Source organism: Corythoichthys intestinalis, chromosome 2, assembly GCF_030265065.1.
Source record: "Corythoichthys intestinalis isolate RoL2023-P3 chromosome 2, ASM3026506v1, whole genome shotgun sequence".
Taxonomy (NCBI): Eukaryota; Metazoa; Chordata; class Actinopteri; order Syngnathiformes; family Syngnathidae; genus Corythoichthys; species Corythoichthys intestinalis.
The window spans coordinates 71,038,794-71,064,251 of NC_080396.1; the positions used below are offsets into that span (position 1 = coordinate 71,038,794).

The 25,458-nt window shown below is 36.7% G+C and overlaps 1 protein-coding gene across 2 annotated transcripts; it reads right to left on the reverse strand.

The window, feature by feature from the left end:
* Positions 1 to 1,114: 1,114 nt before the first annotated feature.
* Positions 1,115 to 23,506, reverse strand: ctdsp2 (CTD (carboxy-terminal domain, RNA polymerase II, polypeptide A) small phosphatase 2). 2 transcript variants are annotated; one of them, XM_057821567.1, is made up of 7 exons: positions 22,943 to 23,505; positions 18,432 to 18,598; positions 12,570 to 12,671; positions 10,320 to 10,376; positions 9,938 to 10,030; positions 9,690 to 9,875; positions 1,115 to 3,237 (listed from the first exon to the last, which is right to left on the reverse strand). In XM_057821567.1, exons 1-7 carry the CDS (start codon positions 23,001 to 23,003, stop codon positions 3,112 to 3,114), a joined length of 792 nt encoding a protein of 263 aa, XP_057677550.1. In that variant the 5' UTR covers positions 23,004 to 23,505; the 3' UTR covers positions 1,115 to 3,111. The 2 variants fall into 2 exon arrangements, with proteins under 2 accessions (XP_057677550.1, XP_057677557.1); XM_057821574.1 differs by lacking the exon at positions 10,320 to 10,376 and having other exon boundaries at positions 22,943 to 23,506.
* Positions 23,507 to 25,458: the final 1,952 nt, after the last annotated feature.

The window sequence follows — 25,458 nt, forward strand, 5'->3', positions numbered from 1 at the left end:
AATGCTACCTGCATGTTTTTTGGCTTTTAACCAAGAATCGAGCCTTTTTACATCCATACCCATAATGAATTCAGGGATTTAAGCATTTATTCACAAGAATTTTCAACAGAAAAGCTCTGTTTACATCAGGCGGCCGTTAGCTACATTCACTCATAGACTAGCATTGTACTTCGACATATTTACGTAAAATAAATGCTAACTGCACGTTTTTTTTTTTTTTTTTTTTTTTTTTGCTTTTAACCAAGAATCGAGACAGTTTTACATACATGTCTAAAAAGAATTATGGGATTTAAGCATTTATGCACAAGAATTCTCAACGAAAAAAGCTCTTTGTGATTCCACTCGGTCAGCTTTGACGGCCTCGCCAACAATGCAGGCCTTATTTATCGGCCCCTGCCCTGTCAATACATTATGAAGTCTATGCCTCATAGTTCGCAATATTCCGTAAAATAAATGCTACCTTCACGTTTTTTTTTTGTGTTTTTTTTTTTTTTGCTTTTAACCAAGAATCGAGACTGTTTTACATCCATATCTATAAAGAATTCAGGGATTTAAGCATTTCTTCACAATAATTTTCAACGGAAAAAGCTCTTTTGTGTTTCCAGTCAATCAGCTTTGCCGGAGATATGCCAACTATGACTCGTCCCCATGTCCCGCCAATACATTATGAAGTCTATGACGGTACTATGTGAAGTTCAAATGGTTTTTGGGACAATAGGCCCTAGCCCAATAGCGTACCACACAAATGCTATTTTTAGACCTCGATATCGCCATTGTAACCCAGAAGTGGGACATCATCATCAGCGCCCTCGCATATACCTAATGTTATTACTACTTGTTTTCTGCCGGTAATCTTTCAAAAAGAACATGCCGAGTAAACAATGCTGCTATGGAACTTGTACAAACGACTCTAGACATTACGACATATGGTGTTTTCTCCAAACGTTTCCCGGAAGAAAAAATGTGACGATTGGAACAACTTGAGCGGATGTCCAAGAGACCAGTTTAACGGCAGCAACGTGAAGCCATTCACCTTCATATGCAGTTAACATTTTGTGAATGACCTGAAAAAAATTTAAACGGTATCTGCCTACCACGGTTGTTACCTTTTCGGTTGTTTAAAAAAAAAAAAAAAAAAAAAAAAAAAAACTTTAGCAAGTGGGAAGTCGAAATAAATAATAGAATTAAGTTTTTTTATTCATGAAAAGATTAAAAGTGTTCGTTGGCTGTCAACGAGTAGCATTTGCGATCGCTATACAAAATTAGCGATGTAAATTACCCCCCCAAGAATGTCAAGACAACCAGAGGATATAATAAATAAGAAAGACAAGGCATATGGAGGCAAAGGATAGATTGTTGAAAAGGGAGAATGTCATTGTCAGTGGCGTAAGGCAATGTACACAAGCAAGTGGTGTCAATAAAAAAGCTAACTCTGGATCAGGTCGGCTCTTTTCCCCATCTTTTTCAGCCAAAGACACTCAAGCTATCTCTTTAACTGAACATTTGTATGTTCTTCCACAACTTTACCACTTAATTTAGCATCAGGGTATACCGGAATTGGTAGGTTTAGCTCAGTAAACATATCGTTCGTACACTATTTACATGTATATAGCATTGGGACAAACGCGTGCTCGACCCGCCTAGCAATAATTGCTAAATGTCATGAATATTAATGACCAAAAGTGACGTGTTGTGTGTGGTACGCCATTATTTACCCCAAACTTAACAAGACACAGGGGTGTTGTGCATATTTCGATAACTAGATTATAACCTTTGCTATGTTTGGAAGTCATTTAATGTTGTGAATTAACCGTTAAAGTTGGTTAAAATTGCTCCCGTTTTTGCATTACTTCCCTGTCTACTTTCAACATGTGTAAGTTTTAAAACTGTTTCATCATTTAAAGATGGATTCAAGTCAAGACTTTGCCAATTTAGGTTTTTTATATTCAATAAAAAGTTACTTATGTTTGCTAGGATACAGCAGAGCCTTCCTGAGAAGTCTGCTGCTTTAAGATGGCGGCTGTTTACTAACGCCTGCGAGTCTGTCATTTTGCATCTACAAGTAGTTCTATATACAAGTGATATCTACCGTAGCATCATGCGGCCGTCATTTGTAGCGGCTGTCTGCTGCAGTCAGGTATTATTGTCTAGATTGGGGCATTCCGCGGTCACTTTTCATTTTGAGTCACTTCCTGTTGGGTTTAGGGAATTCCCAGGTCACTTCCTGTAGATTTTGAATAATTTTCTCTAGATTTGGGCCATTTAGAAGTCACTTTTTATTGAATACGGGGAATTCCCGGGTCGCTTCATTTTGATTTTGGGTCACTTTGTTATTTTTGGGGCATGAACAGGTCACTTCCTTTTGATCTTGGGTCACTTCATGTTATTTTTGAGGCAATAACAGGTCGCTTCCTGTTAATTTTAATTGTTTCCTGTTGATCTTTCTAGGGCACTTCCTGTTGCTTTTCTGGTGTTATTTTAGGGTTATTCTATGATCGTTCATCTGATTTTGGGTCACTTCCTTTTTAGTCACCTCTTGCACATTTTGAGGCATTCCAAGGTCAACTCCTGTTAATTTCTGTTGATTAGGGCCATTTAAAAGTCACTTCCTATTGAGTCTGGGGAATTCCTGAGTCACTTCTGTTTCATTTTGGGTCATTCCAGGCTCACTTCCTGTTTATTTTTAATTGTTTCTTGTTGATTTGGGCTATTTAAATGTGCATTGGCCCCTTCCTGTTGATTCTGGGTCATTGAAAGGTCACTTCTGATTGTTTTTCTTATGCAAAGCATCCCCACTATAATTTAAAAAATATATATGATGATTATGCAGACCCTGGCATCCACATATGTGGACATGACATTTTGGCAAATGTTAGCTTTGTGGCCTTGATAAGCCAAAAAATAGTTTGCATAGAGGAACTCTTTAAAAAATAGATTTCAATTGAAAACAACTTATGCAAATAAAAAAAATAAAAATAAAAGTTTCTTAAAGGCACACTCCAAAAAGATGAGGGTGGGTGGTTGGGTGCGCTTCTGTTTTGGCATGTGAACAATTCCACAAATGACATCAACAAGCGATTGTGCTTCCCGGAAGGTCTCCCAAAAGGTCACTTAATGTCCGCGAAGTTGGTCCAGCTGAGCGTAAATGTCCTCCGCCTGGCTAAGTTCTTCGAAGACGGGCAAAAGGTTGAGGAGTTCGGCGTCGTCCGCATCGTCGAACCACGACATCACTGGCACCTGAGGGTGGACGGAAACAAAACTGTCAACATGTGTCTGAAAAAATGCCATAAAATGAGCAAAACCGATGCTGATATGACAATATATGTATATATCACTAAAACAATATCATACTTATTATCGACTTCATTTTTACCGTAAATAGCTGACACGGCACTGCATATTTTAACCAGCAGATGCGGCCCAATGACTAGCACAATTTACGGGATTCCATATGTCCCTATCGCCACTCTAAAATTAAACCATTTGGCGCCCCCTGCTTAGCAAGAGGCAGAAATGCATTCAAGACAACTGAAAATTGCAACAGATATACAGTACTGTCACACCATATCAATATTAATCTGAGATGGGTAGAGTAGCGTTACTTCAAAATAATATTACTCAAGTATTTGGTGAAAAGAATACTCAAGTAATGAGTAACTGTGAATAACTGCTTGATAATATAATAAGATAGAATAATAATAAGATGTTTGATTTATTTTCTCACCACAATGTTATCTATATGGTTTGTTATTATGATAATGTACTATAACCTTTACATAACCACATTAAGCCCAAAAAATACAACAACAAAAAATTGAATTCAGGCGAGAAATAAAAAAAAAACTACAGATATGAAGCATTATTCGTCCAAAGAGCACGACTGCCCTTTAGTGAAGAAAACATATTTCCTATTATGAAACTAAAAGGATCATATCTCCGGTTTTCCATGGTCAATCGGTGCCAAATAAAACCTGGTAGAGAGATTAACATCCGCACTTTTGAGTCATGATAAGGGCGGCGCTCTGTGTCAAACACTTAATTTTTTTTTTTTACGCTTCTGTTAGGACGCCACGTGTTTGAATAGGCAGGCGTGATCATGAAAGGCGAGCCCGAGTCTGATTGGTATCATGGAGTCTTGTAATTATTATTGCGACGTCCCATTGGTGAAACTCGTTGAGGCACTGTTGGCGTCTCTGGCAAAAATAAAAGTAAAATCTTCATATGTAGAGTAAAGAGGAAAAATGTAACGACTCTTGTAGCGGAGTAAGAGCGTTTTTCCTTCACAAATCTACTCAAAGTAAAAGTAAAATGTATGGTTTAGTAAAACTACTCTTATAAGAACATTTTTCTCAAAAAGTTACAAGTAAATGTAACGCGTTACTACCTACCTCAGACATTGATTCATGGATTTTTGACTCATTGCTGCCACAGATGATGAGACGACCAATCTAATCTGACGACGGAGCTGGCAGCGATCAAATTAAGATCATCTGTATCAAATGACGATCTATTTATACCAATACTTAGTTGTAGCTCCCAGGTAAGGTAAAATATTGAATGTACCTAGCAGGTAATTTAGCTAAATTAGCAGCACTGCCTGTGTAAATACCGTATTGGCCCGAATATAAGGCGGCCCTGATTATAAGACGACCCCCTCTTTTTCAAGACTCAATTTTGAAAAAAAGACTTTTTCAACACCAAATTTTTATACAGAAATTAATTACAGTACATCTGAAACAAATGATTATAACAATATATTTGAGAGAAAAAGCATGTTATTTTGCCTCATTCAAATCTTAATATCTGAACATTTAAATATGTAAACTAAAGTGCAATCACATTCGTAAATGAATGGTTTCTGGTTTTTGAAATGTAAATAAACCAATCTATTGTGATAAAACAACAAAATTGCAATAACTGCAATAACCATCAAAGTGAGGTCTAACTAACTGTAGTCTTGAAACAAATCTGAATAAGGAAAAACATTGCAATAAAATAATGCAAACTGGTTAAACTTGAGAGTAGCTGAGATCTGCCATGACAGAACATCGCTTCAATGATATCTGGCGCCATCTAGCGTCATCAATGGGTTTAATGTCTAGACCGCGAATATAAGATGACCCCCAGTTTTTCAGTCATATTTCAATGCAAAAAACACAGTCTTATATTCGGGCCAAATATTATGGATTTTTTTTTTCTCTCTATGACGACCTCAATCTCGTAATAACATTTTTTTTCCCCTCTAATACCAACTTTATTCTTTTACTCGTATTAAAACCACGGCTTTAATCACAAATTACTGCAATTTACATTTCTCGTATTAATACCACTTTAATCTCAAAATATTGCGATGATTTTTTTTCTCGTACTAATACTACAACTTTAAACTCGTAATACTGCACGTTTTTTTCACGTCCTAATGATAAAATTTTCTACAACTTTAAACTCGTAATACGACGATTTTAAACTTAAAATACAATGATTTGAAACTCATCATAATAATAACACTTTTAATCTCGTAATTAGTGCCGCAACAATTAATCGATTTAACTCGATCAATTTGAAACCTGACACCGCATTGTCTGGCAATGTCCAGGCTCATTTACATACAAACAGTCATGATTTACTGGGGTCTGTGCACACTTCACTGGGCACGCGCACTGACCATCATGTGATCAGTACACACACAGCGGAGGGATAGAGATAAGAGAACTGATAGTATATCGTCTTTGTCTCCCCTTTTCAGGGGATTTTTTTCCCCCTCTACTGCGGATTAATCTGTCAACTTGTAATGTTTTAATTTTGTGAGTATATTTAAAAATGTGCTTTGCCAACTTTTAAAATGTTGATTTGAAATTATTTTCTAGTTGCATAAACAGCACCTTATTGTACCTCACAGTACAGTGTATCACGAAAGTGAGTACACCCCTCACATTTCTGCAGCTATTTAAGTATATCTTTTCATGGGACAACACTGGCAAAATGAAACTTTGACACTAGGGCTGCAGCTATTGATTATTTTAGTAGTCGATTAATCGATGAACTAGTTAGCTTGAATAATCGAGTAATTGGATAAGGAAAATAAAAGATACCTGACCTGAGCCTCAAAAGGTATAAAAAAAAATGATTAAATGAGGATATATGTACAACAAAAGAACAATTGGCTAACTTACATAGCAAAATTTCCGCTAGCTTAAATGCTATAAAATGCAAATGTTTTTTTGTTTTTTTTAAACCTTATATTGCCAAATGTATCACATTCGATACACCTAAAATTTCATGATTTTGAGACTAATTCAGAATTTTGACTTTTTTTTTTTTCAAAAAAAAAAATTTGGATGCAAGTCAACACATGCATCTGCAGGTTCCGTGAAAAAAACAAATAGGATTTAGCAACGGTTATAGATATCTGAGTGCTTATTACACATATTCATTTTGACTTTTCTTTTTACAAATTTGAAAAAAAGATTTCATTAGGACCTTATTTTTCAAATTTGGGGATTCTCTGATAATTGCTTCATGCTGGCATTAAAGGGTTACAATGCTCTTAACAAATAGTTCAAACACATATTCCCACAAAAAAGACTAAATATACCGTTAACCCTTTAACACCTAAGCCTATTTTGGCCGAATTTGCATGCATTTGATGTTGCCTTTATATTCCAAAGAAAAAATTGTTCACAATGGCCAAGTTGGGTCCCTTTTTTCAGGACACCTTGAACTTCATGTCCAAACTGTTGTTTTCTTCACTGACCAATTATAATCCACATTTTCGACCCAAAAAGACAAAAAAAAAAACCAAAATATTTTTTCAAAATTTGTAATGCTGGTGTCCCATTGACAACCAAACATGCTCGACCAACCGTTTTGAAGCTTGATAATATTTATTCAACTTGTTATGATAAACATTCAATAGAAAAAAATAAGATTGAATAGTTTTATGTTTGACTATTCAACACAAACAGCGGGTATGGTCATAGGCGTTTTTGGCCTTTACACATACTATGGTCAAAACAGGTTATATACAGTGCAAAATAGATGATATATATTATTTTTTTTCTCACTAACACAAAAAGGGTTTGGAGGATATTTCTTTGTGAAGTTAGGTATTATACCCATCACCTTATCTAAAGTATACGCACATGCAATCAAGCTTCTCGAACACACATCTATATAAAAATTGAAAAGATTCATTGTGAAGAAAAAAATATATATAACATTGAAAAAAAAGTATTTTCAAAAATATTGACAAGTAGTTCAGTTCAATTCAATTTTTTCAGGCATACGACCCGATAAAGTTTTTTTTTTTTTTTTTTGCGCACTCAATAAAGTTTGTTTTTGAACAGGTCACTGAGCTGCGTCACATACAACGTCACACAGCCTGCTCTTCTACCGTTTGAGCGCTGCTGTCACTTCTACTCGCCAAGACGCCGACTAATCCGAGGAAAACGACAAATACAGCTCATCCTATTCCTTGAGTTGATGAAAAAATGCATTAGCTTGCGCTAAATTTAGTTTTCGATTTCATTCTGCACGTTTCAAAGTCGCTCGCGCAATCCAACCGGTGTTCATGCCTCCTTTTCCGTAGTTGGCGCCTAGCTCGGCAATTTATTAAAAATGTTCACATTCGGTTCGTCCTTCTTGACATCACAACGGATCTTGGGATATGTAGTCTTGTGTGCTGCTTTCGGTTTTGAAAAAGGACAAGAAATGATGGAAATATGGAGATAGACACATGCTCCATGCAGCGTTTTAATGCATATTTATGAGTGCAATAAAACTATAAAACTCAAATGACATTATCTCCCGTTTTTCTTGGTCGATTGACTTCAAATAAAAACCGGTGTGGACATCAACTTCCACACTTTCAAATGAGACCAACCAGCGGCACGTGGGTGACGTAATTACAGTGTGACGAAGCTTCAAAGACGACATGCGTAAACGCGTCGCTGCCGACACGTTCGGTGTTAAAGGGTTAAACTAAATTACAAATGCATTTTAAAAAAAACATTAGCTCAAACAAAAACTTAGCTTAACAGGGAGCAGCTGGATTCAGCCATGTGAAATGAGGCAGACTAGAGGGCAGTGTATCCACCCAAATCAATAAAACTAAATGCAAATACTTTCAAAACAAACCATTACAACGCCACTTTAATTAAATGAATACTCGAAACAGCAAAATTTGAATATTTTTTTTTCTAATCGAATAGTCGAGTTAATCGAATAATTGTTTCAGCACTACTTGAGACACTAAAAAGTAGTCTGTGTGCAGCTTATATAATAGAGATTATTTATTTTCCCCTCCATATATAGCCATTAATATCTAAACCCCTGGCAACGAATGCGAGTACACCCCTTACAAACTACCTACATCCCTAAATGTCCAAATTGAGTACTGCTTGTCATTTTCCCTCCAAAATGTCATGTGACTCGTTACAGGAGTGCTGTCAGCATTGCTGCAGAGATTGAAGAGGTGGGGGGTCAACCTGTTAGTGCTCAGACCATATGCCGTACTCTACATCAAATTGGTGTGCATGGCTGTCACCCCAGGAGGTTGCTTCTTCTGAAGACGGTACACAAGAAAGCCCGCAAGCAGTTTACGAAGACATGTTAACAAAGCACATGGATTACTGGAACCATGTCCTATGGTCTGATGAGACGGGCAGGCTTTCTTGTGTACCGTCAAAGATTCATTTTGTCTGTGTTGTCCCGTGAAAAGATGTACTTAAATATCTGCAGAAATGCGAGGGGTGTACTCACTTTTGTGATACACTGTATCTTATTTTTTAGTTTATTAATTCGACGTGTTCTGTTCTCACTAAATGTGAAGTTGTTCAGCTTTACAGAGAGCAAACAAGGCAATTGTGCTTTTTGAAGCTTTTGACTTCATTCACTTTTGACAATTTGCAAAGCTGTGCAACACATATGTAAAATTAGTTTCAAAACGACACACATTTTGACAATAAAACACTTGATACCAAAAAAATTGGTGTTCAACCGACCATCTAGTCTGATCAATATGTAAATTTAGTAAATTAAATTTGCCTAATTTTCCTTACAAAGGTCCACTAGCTTAAATGCTATGAAAGCTATCATATTTACAATTCACACAGCAAATCACTCACACGTAACTCACAAACTGTAGCTGTAAACTTCATTACAATTGCGTAAGCAAATATATATTAGCTGAAACAACTTACAGCCTGATGTGGGCCGAACCTGAGTGCAGCTATCCTTTATCCCTGTTAGACGTCTGAGTCTGCTACTCAGTCACACAAGGCAAGGGTCCAGCCAGACCCAACGCTGCCACCAGATGGCACTGTATCCTCTTATCATTAAACAAAATACAATACTTTTGGACTTTTTGGATTGTTATTTTGGGGTACTTGAAGGGTTTATTCAGACAGGCAGAAATTCAGATTACGTCGCCAGCGTAGGAATGGAAGTCGTTCGTAACCGGATGACTACCTGTATAACTTTTCTCTTGTACTAAAGCCACGACTTTAACCTCGTAGTCCCTATTTTTTTTAACTTTGTTTAGCTCTAATATTCCGTCGTATACTCCCGACTGTGCCATGAAAAACGCATTTATTATTATTCACCTCTCTCAATATTTGCAGTCCATCCCATTAATGTGGGTTGGAAGTTAAATAAAAATGTGAAAATGTCAGCGTTGACTTTAAACTCACAGCATTATTGGGGTGAAAGATGTAGGAAGCGGGCGAGTTATCCAAGATGAGCGTTTTGTGAAGGTCTCGGCCTAGGCGGCTCAAATCTTTGACGTAACAGCCCTGATGGAAGACGCAGGATTCACGAAAGAGCCGTGTCCGGAACACGCCGTGCCGGTCCAGCAGGTCCGTCACCGGGTCGGCGTACTGCTCGGCGAGAGAGATGCCGTGAAGAGGACCGTCTGTACCGAGAGATATGACGTACCCACCTTGGCCAAACTGGCGGTGAAGAGCACGCACTCGAAGAGCTCGCCCATTCGTCGGAGAAACTCGTCCACGTACGGCCGCTTAAGTACGTAAACCTGCAAACGCAAAAAGTACCGTCCGCTTCAACTAGTGATCGGGTAATGGATTGGATGTTTATTGCCGTCAATGGCTTTTCTGGGGGGAAAAAAAAAAATGGGCGAACCGCCGACAGGAGATCCCATTCCTTTCTGGCCGCCAAGGGCCCCTTCCCGAAACAAGTAATCGAGAATAGGCCGCGCCGGTGTTAACCAGCCTATCCTGGATTACTTGAACCGGGCAGAGGCCCGCACTTCTGCGTCCGGTCAGCGGAGGTCGCCGTCCGAGCGCGTGGCCTTTCCAAATTACCTGATGCATGGTTCCCTCGATCTCCACGGGCACGATGAAATCGGCGTTGCTGATCGGCTGCGGGGGAAACACACCGTATTGACAACTGCGCAAGTCTTAGGGCCACAAAACCAAAAAAGGTTGATGAGAATAAAATCATAAAATTGCGTGATTAAAATCTTAATTTACAATATTAAAAAATTAATAATATGAGAGAAATGGTAATATTCACATGTATTACTTTAGTCTAAGAACATTTGGGGGAAGAAGAAAAAAAATGTAATTAATATGATTGAAATGGTAATTTACGAGAACAGTCGTACATAGTAATAATACAAGAAATAAGTTGCAATATTACGAAGAAATAAAATCTTGATTGACGGGATTGAAGTTGTCATTTTATGAGATTAGAGTGGTAATATTATGAGGATTAAGTTATATGTTGTAATACTTTGTTAAAAAAAAGATTATTACAAGAATAAAGTCATACGTTGTAATAGTATGAGAGGGGGGTAAAAAATCATAAATTATGACAAAATGTCAAAAATCGATAACAAAGTTGTACTATTATGAGATTATAGTCGTTGTATTATGAGAAAAAAGTCATAATATTACAAGAAGTAATAAGACATTAAAGCCTTAATAATACGAGGAAAAAAGTTGTAATTTAATGAGATTAAAGTCATAGCATTAGGAGAAAAAGAAAAAAACTGCGAGAAAAAAGACGCAGAGTTAAAATTGTAAAATCACGACATTAAAATTGTTAAACTATGACATTAAAGTTGTGACATTATGAGAATGAAATCATACGTTGTGATAGTGCGAGAAAAAAAAGCGTTACGAGAAAAAAATTGCAATTGAGGATATTAAAGTTGTAATATTATGAGATTAAAATGATAATTTACGAGAATAAAGTCATACGTTGTAAGAGCACGAGACAAAATTTGCAATATTACAAGAAAAAAAATCATAATTTACGAGATAAAAATCGTAATATTAAGCGATTAAAGTTGAAATATGAGATTAAAATAATGATTTACGAGAATAAGGTTATACGTTGTACGAGTATGAGACAAAAATTGCAACACTACAAGAAAAACAAACAATTTACGAGGTTAAAATCGTAATATAACGAGAATAAAATTGTAAAATATGATTAAAATCCTAATTTACGAGAATAAAATCATACGGTGTAATAGTACGAAAAAAATGTTGCGACATTAAAAGAAAAAAAAAATCGTAATTTAACCGATTAAAATGGTAATTTACGATATTAAAATTGTAGCACTAGGAGATTAAAATCCTAATTTACAAAAACAAAGTCATACGGTGTAATAGTACGAGAAAAAGTCGCAACATTATGAGAAAATCATGATTTATGAGATTAAGAAAAAAATCAAAGTGTTACGACATTAAAGCAGTAACATAATTTTATGTACTAAATGGCAAGATTATGACTCGTAATATTGCGATTTAGCCATGCTGCATCCATATATTGCATAATGTCCTCCAAATTAAGCCATATTATGACTCCAATCTTGTAACGTTACGATTAAATTTTGACTTCAATATCTTAATATTCCGACTTTTTTTTCTCATATCACAATTTTTTTCTCATAACATTCCAATTGAAATATTACGACATTAAACACGTAATATTACGAGAGTCGTAATACTATGGAAATAAAAAAGTCCTAATGTTGATGTACTTTAAGTATTACGAGACGTATGAAATGGCATATTTTGAAATATTATATTTGAAATACGCTTTTTGATGGTATTCTTGTTGACTCTTGCCGGCACTTAGAAATTTTACGTTTCGTAATATTACGCAAAGCACATAAAGTTAGCTAAGGTTGTAATATTACGATTTAGTATTCCCCCATAATATTCCCATTGAAATATTACGATTTTAATCTTATAGATAATGGATATTTGTAATATTACAAGATTTCAATTGTAATATGAAAATATGTGACAAGAAAAATGTGGTCATGTCATGAAAACATGTCCCGTGAATATATATATTTCTAGGTATATTATTTATAATACTACTATGTCAAGTTACATAATAATATGAGTTCCCTATGTTGCATGCACACATAGTAGTAGCTTAAGTATAGGGTTTAGTGCGGAAAATACGGTAGTTCACATAAATTAGGGCATTCCACACCGACATGGCCGACTGGAAAATGACTTCTTTTTATTTATTTTTTTTTTTATTTTATTTTTTTTTTGGCGCGCTTAATTATCTATTTTTTACTGGCCTACCTTGAAAGAGCTGTGCACCAGCGTCTCGTCCAGATCGATGACGGCACAGATTTTGCCCCGATCCTCGGCCGTCACCTCGGGCAGCAGGCTGCCTTGGCACAGCTGAAAAACCGCACACAAATGGCATTGATCAATCATTTCCAGACATTGACGACTGCCAAAACCTCTTTAAGCATGTGTCATTTTCAGAAAAAACGTAAGGTTCCATCGAAATTGGAAAAAAGACATTTATATATATATATATATACCGTATATTTCAGTAACCCAAGATCAGTATGAAACTGGGCCTGGAGATGCCCCAAAATGAACAGGAAGTGCCCGAAAATCAACATCAATCCAGCCGCTTAATCAGGGGTCAGGTCGCGGGGGCAGCAGCTTTAGCAGGAAAGCCCAGCTTAGCAGGGAAGCCCAGACTTCCCTCTCCCCAGCCACTTCAACCAGCTCCTCCGGCGGGATCCCAAGGTGTTCCCAGGCCAGGTGGGGAGACAGTCTCTCCAGCGTGTCCTGGGTCATCCGGGGGCCTCCCGCTGGTGGGACATGCCCGGAACACCTCTCCAGGGAGCCGTCCGTACCAGATGCCCGAGCGACCTCAACTGGCTCCTCTCAACGCGGAGGAGTAGCGGCTCAACATCGAGTCCCTCCCGGATGACCGAGCTTCTCACCCTATCTCTAAGGGAGAGCCCGGACACCCTGCGGAGGTAACTCATTTCGGCCGTGTGTATCAGAGATCTTAACCTTTCGGTCATGACCAACAGTTTGTGACCAACAGCTAATCTTCCTCCCGACCGCTTCACACTTGGCTGCGAACCGCTCAGTGAGAGTTGGAGCTCACGGCTTGATGAAGCCAACAGCACGACATCATCTGCGAAAAGCAGAGATGTAATTCTGAGGCCACCAAACCGGACCCCAACAACGCTTCGGCTGCGCCTAGAAATTCTGTCCATAAAAGTTATGAACAGAATCAGTGACAAAGGGCAGCCTTGGCGGAGTCCAACCCTCACTGCTAACAAATTCGACCAAACTCTGACACCTGTCGTACAGCAACCGAACAGTCCTTACCAAGGGGCTCGGTACCCCGTACTCCCGGTGCACCCCCCCACAGGTCTCCCCGAGGCATACGGTCGAACGCCTTCTCCAAGTCTACAAATCAAATGTAGACTGGTTGGGCGAACTCCCATTCACCCTCGAGGACCATGCCGAGGGTGTAGAGAAAATGCGGATTTCTCGAGAAATGGCCATGGTATTTTTGCCCTGGCAGGTAAACCCCTTGGGGGTCACTTCCAGTTGATTTGGGGATGTTTCAGGGTCACTTCCTGTTGATTTTGAGTCACTTCAATTTCATTTGGGGACATTCTTAAGTCACTACCTTTTCAGTAACCATAAATCAACAGGAAATGACCTGTAAATGTCCCCAAATCAACAGGAAGTGATGTGTCAATGCCCTTAAACTTAATGGAAGCGATCCCAAGTCAACTTGAAGTGACCTGGAATTGAAATTGAATCAATGGCAAATGGCATAAGTGACCCACAATTTTTTAATTCAGTTCAGTTTGAGTTGGTGGTGTTTCAGGGTCACTTCCTGTTGATTTGGGGGCATTTTAGGGTCATTCCTGTTGATATCGGTTCGCTTCCTGTTGATACTGAGTTACCGTAATTTTCTGTAAGCAGCTACTTTTTTACCTTCATTTTGAATCCTGCGGCTTTTAGTCCAGTGCGGTTTATTTGTTGATTTTATTTGGGTTAATAGGTAACACTTTATCTGACGGCAGCGACATAAGACTGCCATAAGACCGTCAGAATTATGACATGACATTATCATGCATTAATGACTGATTATGACAACTATCATTAAGTGTCATTCGGCAAATTACGTCACTAATCCCATTTATGTCCAGCTCGGATCTTTTACATCCATTCAAAATGGAAATAATTTGCCGGATGACACAAAATGACATCTGTCATAAGCATTCATTCATTCTCATGGTAGTGTCATGTCATTATATGATGGTCTTATGACAGTCTTATGGCGCCACCGTCAAGTAAAGTGTTACCAAATACCTTAACTAGCAACTAATAAAACAACTGGAACAGTAACCGAGGAAATAATTAGCGCAGAAAATGAATTTTGATTGTTATTTACATCTGTAGCGCTGCAATGCATGCTAGGAGGCATGTTGGATGACAGTGTTGACAGCACGTGGCAGCACAGGTTGAACGTCTCCCCCAAGAAAGCAGTCATGGCCAAATGAAGCTTCTTGAAGCAATGAATATTGGTGGTTCAATTGGTCTTATGACAGTGTGGCCGCTGTCAAATAAAGTACTACCGTTTGATATTTTTGGTGTAAAGATCCCATAATACAGTGAGGACAACTGAAGTTTAAAGTCCATTGCGGCTTATCTAAGAACAAATGCCGTTTTCGTGTCAACTTTGGTGGGTGGCGTCTTATAGTCAGGTGCGCCTTATAGTGCGAAAATTGCGGTACTTGGTTTGGAAAACAATAGGGATAAATGAAAGCATTAGTGCTATTGAAATGAATGGCGAATACTAGTGCCATTGGAAATGAATGGGAAATTTTGCCAATTGCAAATGAATGGGAAATTTTGCGCAAATTATGTCCCAAAATGTGCTGGAAAAGACCTAAAATCAACAGTGACCTGTAATTGCTCTAAAATTAACAAGGCAGTGACCCATAAGTAAAGTGTCCTAGAAAAATGCCCCACAATCAATAGGAAATAATACAAAATGTACAGGAATTGACCCAAAAATGCCTTAAAATTTGCCGGAAAAGACTTAGTCATCCAATCCATTTGGAATGGGAGGACTGGCAGCGATCAAACTAATAGACATACTCATTTCAATTTGCAGCATAAGCATGACTGGATCCCACATAATTGTACGTCAATCATCGTCAATGGCGCTGAAAACTCCGGGTGGTATTTGGAGTAGAAAAGCACGCTGCTGGGCGTCTATCAGCGACGTACACGACGAGCAAGTTCTTTCCGCCTCCTGAGCTTTTCTGGTCCGCTGCCAGGCTGAAATGAATGACTTTGCCGTTACGTAACGCGGGCGCATTGTGGAGAGGAAAACAAGATTACCGCATGATATTCTTTCCCGCGCACGTCGCCTATATTGGAATGTTCTCATTGCCATCCCTCCCACTTCAAATGGATGGCAACCGGCGTGATAAATAGCAGATGCTTTCACATTTGATTAAATAATCGGTTGATAAATAAGCCAGTGATAACTTGATTTAATGGCAATACATTGAATTTGATGGGAATGTCAGCCCTACCAACATGGCCGCTCTGAGGTTACGTTGCAGGAGCGTCGAAATATCTTTTTGTGCTTTTGCCGTGAATTGAAATTACTTTATCGCTAGTAGACGACTGCCAACCCTCCCGCTTCAAATGGATTGGACATCTAATGCCATCAATAGCAGGCACTGAGTAAATAATTGACATTGATATAATAATCTTTTAAAACGGTTGAGAATTAAGCTAGTCTTCATTTTAATGTCAATACGTTGACTTTGATGGAACAGTCGCCCTTACCAACATGGTCGCCCTGAGGCCATTTTTGTAGGGGTGCCAAAAGGTCTTTTCATGAACTGAAATGAGTTTATCACTAGTAGAAGTCCAATCCATTTGAACTAGGAGAACGTTCGTTCGTATGCTGCCAACCCTCCCGTTTCAAATTGATTGGACGTCTAGCGCCGTCAATGGCAACCACTGACTAAATAACACATGCTTTGACAGTAATAAAATAATCTTTTTAAGAAATAAGCTAGTTATGACTTCATCTGAATGTCAATGCATTGACTTTATGGGAATGTTACCTCGTGGCGGCCATGTTGGCAGGGGCGATGAAAGATTTTTTCACGCTTCTAATGTGAACTAAAATGAGTTTATCACGAGTAGACGTCCAATACATTTGAAATGAGAGGGTGCCAGTGAGTAAACGTTTGTTCATTCGCTGCAAACTCTCCCACTTCAAATAGATTGATCGTTTAGTGCCGTCAAGGGTAGCCACTGACTAAATAGCATATGCTTTAACATTGATGATGTTGAGAATTGAGCTAGTTATGACTTCATTTGAATGTCAACGCATCGACTTAATGGGAATGTTGCCTCACGGCTGCCGGCCATGTTGGTAGAGGCGATGATAGGTCTTTTCATGCTTTTGCCGTCAATAGCGTACTATTCCGAATGCTATTCTTAGACAGTGACGTCGCCATCGCAACCCGGACGTGGGACATTATAGACACACCCTCGCATACAAACCACATTATATTTGCTTGTTTTTTCCGGTAATCTTTCAAAAAAACAACATGCCAATCAAATACTGCTGCTATGGAACTTGTAGAAACGACTCTAGACATTACGACATATGAAGGATGTTTTCTTCATACATTTCCCGAAACCAAAAACTCTGAGGAAAAAAAATGTGAAAAATGGATCAACTTGCGCGGACGTCCAAAAGACCAGTTTTGTTGGGGGCCATGGTCCTTCAGAGGACAAAGAGGTAAGCCGTTTTGATAATTTTACTTATTTTTTAGCGTGTTGTTTTGCCGTGCTGCTTCTGTCTGACAATGACCTGAAAAAAATTAAAATGGTATCAGACTGCCACTGTTACCTTTTCTGTTGTAAAAAACAACTTTAGTAAGGGTAGTAAGGGGGAAGTGTAAATAAATTATAGAATTAAGATTTGTTATTAATGAAAAAAAAAAAAAGTGTTCGTATTCGCGATCACCACACAAAAATAGCAATATAAATTTGGGCTGTCAAACGATTAAAATTTTTAATCGAGTTAATTACAGCTTAAAAATTAATTAATCGTAATTAATCGCAATTCAAATCATCTATAAAATATGCCATATTTTTCTGTAAATTATTGTTGGAATGGAAAGATAAGACAAGACGGATATATACATTCAACATACGGTACATAAGTACTGTATTTGTTTATTATAACAATAAATCAACAAGATGGCATTAACATTATTAACATTCTGTTAAAGCGATCCGTGGATAGAAAGACTTGTAAAGATAAATGTTAGTACAAGTTATAGAAATGTTATATTAAAACCCCTCTTAATGTTTTCATTTTAATAAAATGTGTAAAATTTTCAATCAAAAAATAAACTAGTAGCCCGCCATTGTTGATTTAAATGATTACACAATGCTCATGGGTGCTGAAGCCCATAAAATCAGTCGCACCCAAGCGCCAGCAGAGGGCGACAAACTCCAAGAAACACAAGTAACAAGTGGACATTTGCACTGTGCCGTCATTTTAATCTTTTGAGCGGGGCATGCGCGTTAATTGCATCAAATATTTTAACGTGATTAATTAAAAAAAATTAATGCCTGTTAGTGCTCAGACCATATGCCGCACTCTACATCAAATTGGTATGTATGGCTGTCACCCCAGGAGGAAGCCTCTTCTGAAGACTGTACACAAGAAAGTCCGCCCGTCTCATCAGACCATAGGACATGGTTCCAGTGATCCATGTGCTTTGTTGACATGTCTTCAGCAAACTGTTTGCGGGCTTTCTTGTTTACCGTGACATTTTCATACCACGGTAAACCTTGAAACCGTTAACCAGCACATGCATATTTGTATTTCATTCAGTGATTCCGATATTCAAATTAGATTACAAAGAAATTGGGAGAATTTATCGTCTTTTATTCGTATCAAGGCATATCTGCTCAATTTATCGTGATAAGTACTGGCCTTTATAAACGCACGTTTATAAAATATTGTCCGAATTACAAGGTGAAAAAAATTCATCCGTCCTAGTGTAGATGTAGCCTTAGATGAAGATTGCAGAGTGTGTAAGAATACACGCGAGAAGTGAAAATTACCTTGATGAGAGCCCCGTTTTCCTGCCCCTGTAGCAAGGCTTGCTGGGAAGGCGAGGGTAGCGGCGGCGGAGGTAGTTTGGCACCATCCTGAGCTTGGAGGCAGCAGAAGAGCGCCTTGAAGATGTTGCAACTTCGAGGCTGCTTCAGGGACGAGCGGCTCACCAGCCCTGAGCCCGGGTAAAAAAATGAAAATAAAACAAACATTTTTTAACTTTGGCTGATTTGCAACCAACTTCTCCCAGTTAAAATGGATTGTCGTAAATGTCAGTGAACAAGTTAATACTGATTATTTCATTATGTGCACTATGTGTTTCATTATGTTAATTATGTCCTATTTTCATTTATACATGGCATTACATTGAACATACACGTGTGCTAAATACTACTTTTGTGTTCATTACTATACAGAATTAGATTATTCTAAATTCATCTCAGTTCACTATTATAACTGTGCATTAGCCCACTGTCTAATTGTGGGTTAAAATATATTCATATTTCATTAAAATGACAGTACATATAAAATAAAAGTGTTAATTACTACTTTTGAATTCATTACTATACAGAATGAGTAATTATTTCAACTGCATTAACTCACCGTCTCATTTTGGTTTCAAAAAGACTCATATTTCATATCATATAAAATGACAATACAGGTAAAATAAAAGTTTTAATTCCAATTTTAGAATTCATTATTACAAAGAAGGAGATACATCTCAGTTAATTATTTTAACTGTGCATTAACTCACTGTCTCCTTGCGGCTTCAAATTGATTAATATTTCATTAAAATGACAATACATGTAAAATAAAAGTGTTTTAATAACTACTTTTGAATTAATTATTACACAGAATGAGATTATCTCAGTTAATTCTTTTAACTGTATTAACTCTTATTTTGGGTTCAAATAGATTCATATTTCATATCATATAAAATGACAATTCATGTAAATTAAAAGTATTTTAATTACTACTTTTGAATTAATAATACAGAATGAGATTAAATTAATCTCAGTTATTTCTTTTAACTGTAGTAACTCTTATTTTGGGTTTAAATAGATTAATATTTCATTAAAATGACTACATGTAAAATACAAGTGTTTGAATTTTTACTTTGTGAATTTATTATTATACAAACAGATTAAATTCAATTAATCTCGGTTAATTATTTCAATTGCATTATCTCACTGTCTCATTTTGGGTTCAAATAGATTAATATTTCAATAAAATGACAATACATATAAAATAAAAGAAAATGTTTAATTTCTACTTTAGAATTCATTATAATATAGAATTGTTGCTATTAATCACAATTAATCTCACCTTTAATCCACACATTAAACCACTGTCTCATTCTAAATTATGATAGATTAATATTTCATTAATTAGACAATATTTAAAATAAGTGTGCAAAACACTGCTGTTGAATTCTTTATCATACAGAATGAGATTTATCGCAATTAATCTCAGTTAATTATTTTAATTGCACATTAACTTATTGCCTCATTTTGAGTTAAAACAAATATTTCATTAATATGACAGCACATTTAAAATAAAAGTGGTCTAAATACTACTGTTGAGTACATTATCATACAGAATGCGATTAATCGCAATTATTCTCAAAGTTAATCCTTTTAATTGCACATTCACTCATCGTGTTAGGACAGATTAATATGTCATTAATATGACAGCACATTTAAAATAAAAGTGGGACTAAATATAACTTTTGTATTCGTTATTATACAGATTGCGTTTATTCACAATTAATCTCAATTATTCTAACTGCACATTCTGTCATTGTCTCATCAAGCCAGTGAGTTACTATAAATTATTAATGTATTAATTCATTAATAAGGTGTTACATTTAAATAAGAATGCTAATTACTACTTTTGAATTCCTCATTACACAAAATTGCCATTGATCTCACGTGATTAATTTCCATCCGGCATAAGAGTGGACTGCGTTGCTGCGATGAGACCTTGAGAGAAAAAGCCGAGAGGAAGGGAATCTCACGCGATTAATCGAGATTAAAATTAGTAACCATTTCCTAGTTCTAATAATAAATATGTTTTTGTGTGGGTGGAGGGTGGAGCCTCAATTGGAACGACGGACAGAATCTTTACACAGCGTCACAACGGGCGTGTGCAAGGGGCGGGGGGCCACATTCCGCTGTCAGGACGGCGCCCCCTCCCTAAAAATATGCATTCTCCAACAGCAGCGCGATTTTTTACGATGTTATGTAAACAGAGAATCCCCCCCTTGAAACCCCAAGTCCTCCAAACGAGCTTGTTGTTGCGCAAAAAAAAAAGTTTCTGACTGAGCCCCTAAAATACGCGAGCAGCATCTGGTTGCCCCCCCACACCAAAAAAAAAAAAACCTCCAGCAGCAACAATCACAACAACAAGAGTCTTTTGAATCCAACAAGACTGTCGTTTTCTTCTACGTTTGCTTAAATTTGCTCATTTAATTGTTTCGAAGTATGTAGAATAGTTACTTGAATACTTACAAAGTTACTCCGTTTAACTTCTACTGTTTATTTTTTTTCTACCATCTGTCATCTCCATAAAACTGCAGTGTATATATATGGAACTCACAAAGTATGTGTTGTGGTAGTTAGTAAAAGAAGAACTACATTTATAACAAAAACACTCATCGTCAGTTCAAATGGATTGGACGTCTATCACCATCAATGGAAGTCAATTTGTTAATTTATGAATTACTTGGAGCCGATTATGTAGGTTGATGATGTGTTCCCAAAGTTTGAGTAGTATGATATTTACAGTAATAGAGTAATATTCTGGTTCCCGCCAAGTTCAAATGGACTGGACGTCTAAAACTGTCAGTGGAAGTCAATTAGTTAATTACCGAATAACTTTTAGAGCTGATAGAATAGTATCTGCTGCAGCTATCGATTATTTTAGTAGTCGATGAATTGATGAACTAGTCAGTTCGAATAATCGAGTAATCGGATAAAGAAAACGAAAAATTTAAATACCTGAGCTGAGCCTCAAACGGTATATATATATATATATATATATATATATATATATATATATATATATATATATATATATATATATATATATATATATACATACATATACATATATACACACACACATTTTTTTTAAAATGAGGATCTATGTACATCAAAAGAACAATTGGCTAACTTACATAGCAAAAGTCCGCTATCTTAAATGCTATAAAATGCTAGTTTATATATATATATATATATATATATATATATATAAAATGCCCTTAACAAATGGTTCAGACACTTATTCCAACAAAAAACGGCTAAATATACCTATTAACTAAATTATGAATGTATTAAAAAACCATAGCTCAAATAAAAACTTGGTTTACGTTGGTCTTAACAGGGAGCAGTTGGATTCTGGCATGTAAAATGAGGCAGACGAGCGGGCAGTGTAGCCACACTAACCAATAAAACTAAATGCAAACACTTTCAAAATAAACCATTACGCCACTTAACTTAAACGAATACTCGAAGCAACAAAATTTCATTCGAATATTTTTTTCTAATCGAATACTCGAGTTAATCGATTAATCGTTGCAGCACTAATGTGGTAATATGCCAAGTTACTGTGTGGTTAATTTAAAAACAGCTCATTTTTAAAGCAATTCAGGTCCCCTTCAAGTTCAAATGGACCAGACGTAAATCCACGTCAATGATATTCAATTACTAAATTTATGAAATCATTTTAGAGCCGATAGAACAGTAGGACTATTGTTGATGTGTTCCCTAAATTTGAGTACTGTAAATAGTAATATGCCAAGTTACTATGTGGTTAAAGTAAAAACAGCTCATTTTTAAAGCAGATTTTGTTCCTTCCAAGTTCAAACGGACTGGACGTCTATCAGCGTCGATGGCATTCAATTAGTTATTTTAAGCAACAACTTTAGAGCCGATAGATTAGTAAGACTATTGTTGGGGTGTTCCCTGAGTTTGAGTACTGTAAGGATCAATATGCCAATTTCCTGCGTGGTTAATTTAAAAACAACTCATTTTTAAAACAACTCTGGTTCCCTCCAAATTCAAATAGATCGGACGTAAATCACCATCAATGGCATTCATTTAGTTAATTTATGAAATAACTTCAGTGCAGATAGAATAGTAGGACTATTGTTGATGTATTCTCAAAGTCTGAGTACTGTAAATATCAATATGCCAAGTTACTGCGTGGTTAAAGTAAAAACTGCTCATTTTTAAAGCGGATTCGGTTCCCTCCAAGTTCAAATAGACTTAACGTATATCACCGTCAATGGAATTCAATTAGTTGATTCAACAAATAACTTTAGAACCGTTTCAACAGTAGGACTATTGTTGATGTGTTGTCTGAGTTTAAGGACTGTAAATGGTAATATGCCAAGTTAGTGCGGGGTAAAAGCAAAAACAGTTTATTTTTAAAGCAGATCTGGTTCATCTTGCGCTAATGGCGGCCAACGATTTCAAACATTTTTAAAAATCTTGTGCGCGGTTCAAAGTGGCCTCACCTGTTTTGGGGGCCACCTGGACGTCTTCTTTGTGCACTTGGGTGATAACAGAACTTTCCATCTGACAATTACGGAGCCCCGAAAATCCTCAAATCCTGTCCGCGGCGGCCACTGACGTGCACCCCTCATTGGCTTCGTTCTTCTCTGGTCCCGATGATTCCGAGCCGATGATTCCCCCGAGCTCGCCTGGCCACGGCACTCGGAACCACTCTCCGGACGCGGGGCTGGGCTCGCTGGGCGGCCCGTCGCTTCTCCGAGGTCGGCCGTCAAATCGTCACTTTGGCGGCGGCGACGACAACAACATGGAGAATCCGAGTAGGCGCAACCGACGAGGAAAACAAGCGAGGAAATGGGGCAAGGGCGGCCGGTTTCAAGGCTCCCCTTACTACACATAAACAACGTCGCTCGGACGCGCTTAAAGCGTCGGAAAAAAGCGGGAGGTTCGGTGCTACGCCTTTGTCCCGCGTCCAAAACGCGTTTCGGAAGCGTAAATGCGATAAATTCGATTTTGGTCAAATAACCAACGCGTTGTTTTTCTACGGCGGGCGCTCGTCGGGTGCCCTGAAACCGACCACATGTTCTGATTGGGCGAGGCGTGGTGAGGGGGCGTGGACGAGGCATTCCTCCCCGCACTGCACGCGCCACATTCCCGAGCCACCGAGTGACATGCTTTTTTTATGCCCGATTTGCAAAGCAAAGCTCCCCACATATATTAAAAAAACAAGCCCCCCCCAAAAAAACACAAAATGGGTAAAACAGTGATAAACTGAATATATATATATAATAATGAAACCACAACAAAACAACCCAGAAAACAAAAAAACCCAACACCAGAAAAAAAGACACAAAAACACAAAATCTGTAAAACTGAAAAACTGGGGGGGAAAAAAAAAAAAAAAAAAACCTGGAAACAAAACCAACTAAAACCAGAAGAAGAAAAACAAATCCCTTGAAAATTGACAATTTAGTTGACATTTCAGATCTAGTTATATTAGGGCACCTGCAAGGAACATTAAAATAAATAAATAATAAATGAGAAAACACAAAAATGGCAAAAACAAACACAAAAACCTTCACCCTAGTCAGAAAAAAATCACTCAAAATTGGTAAATCAACAATAAAAGAAAAAAAAAGGTTAAAAAAAAAAAACAACAACGCAAAATCACACAAGACATACAATAATCACATTACTTTAAAAAAATGCAAAACCATGATAATTTGCAAAAACATTTTTTTTAAAAAAAACTTTAAAAAAAACCTGAAAACAAAAACCCACCAAAACACCAAAAACTATGAAATCAACAAAAATTTGCAAGACCAAAAACACCTGCAAAAAACATAAAATAAATAAATAAATTAGAAAACGCACACAAAAAAATGGCAAAAACTAAATCACAAAACCCACAGAATGGGTAAAACCACGATAAACTGCAAAAAAAATGTATATAAATACCATAACAAAAAAACAACCCAAAAAACAAAAACCCACCAAAACTAGAAAAAACACAGAAAAACACAAAATCTGTAAAACTGTGAAGAACTGGAAAAAAAACCTCCCAAAAACCAACCAAAACCAGAAATAAAACAATGACATTAAAAAAATCGTAAAACCAAAACGCCTGAAAAAAATCATTCAACAAAACAAAACAAAAACAAAAAAATGGGAAAATGAACACAGAAACGGAAAACAAAATCACAAAATCACAAAAACAAGTATTTGATACACTGCCAATGGCCAATGGGAAAACCCATTGGCAGTGTATCAAATACTTGTTCTCCCCACTGTATGTATGTATATATATATATATACATATATATATATATATATATATATATATATATATATATATATATATATATATATATATATATATATAAACCAAAATGAGAAAACCAACACAAAAAATGGCAAAAACAAAATCACTAAACCCACTGAATGGGTAAAACTATGATAAACTGCAAAAATATTTATAGAAATACCACAACAAAAAACAACCCAAAAAACAAAAACCCACCAAAACCAGAAAAAACACAAAATCTTTAAAACTGTGAAGAACTGAAAAAAAACCCTCCCAAAAGCCAACCAGAAATAAAACAATTACATAAAAAAATAGGCAAAACCAAAATGCCTGCAAAAATCACTCAAAAAAAAAAACAACACAAAAAAAACAAAAACAAAAAAAATACAAAAACCCTCACCAAAATCAGAAAAAAAAATCACTCAAAAATTGGTAAACTCGCAAAAAGTACAAAATATACAAAATTACACAAAAATCATAAAAAAATATGCAAAACACAAAAAATAACCACCAAAACCAGTAAAAAAAGCTAAAACAAATAACACCCAAAAAAGTCGGCAAAACCAAAACACCTGCAAAAATCACTCAAATAAACAAAAAAATGAGAAAATGAAAAAGAAAAAAAGAAAAAAAATCACAAAAACCCTCACCAAAATCAGAAAAAAATCACTCAAAAATCAGTAAACTCACAAAAAGTACAACATATGCAAAATTACA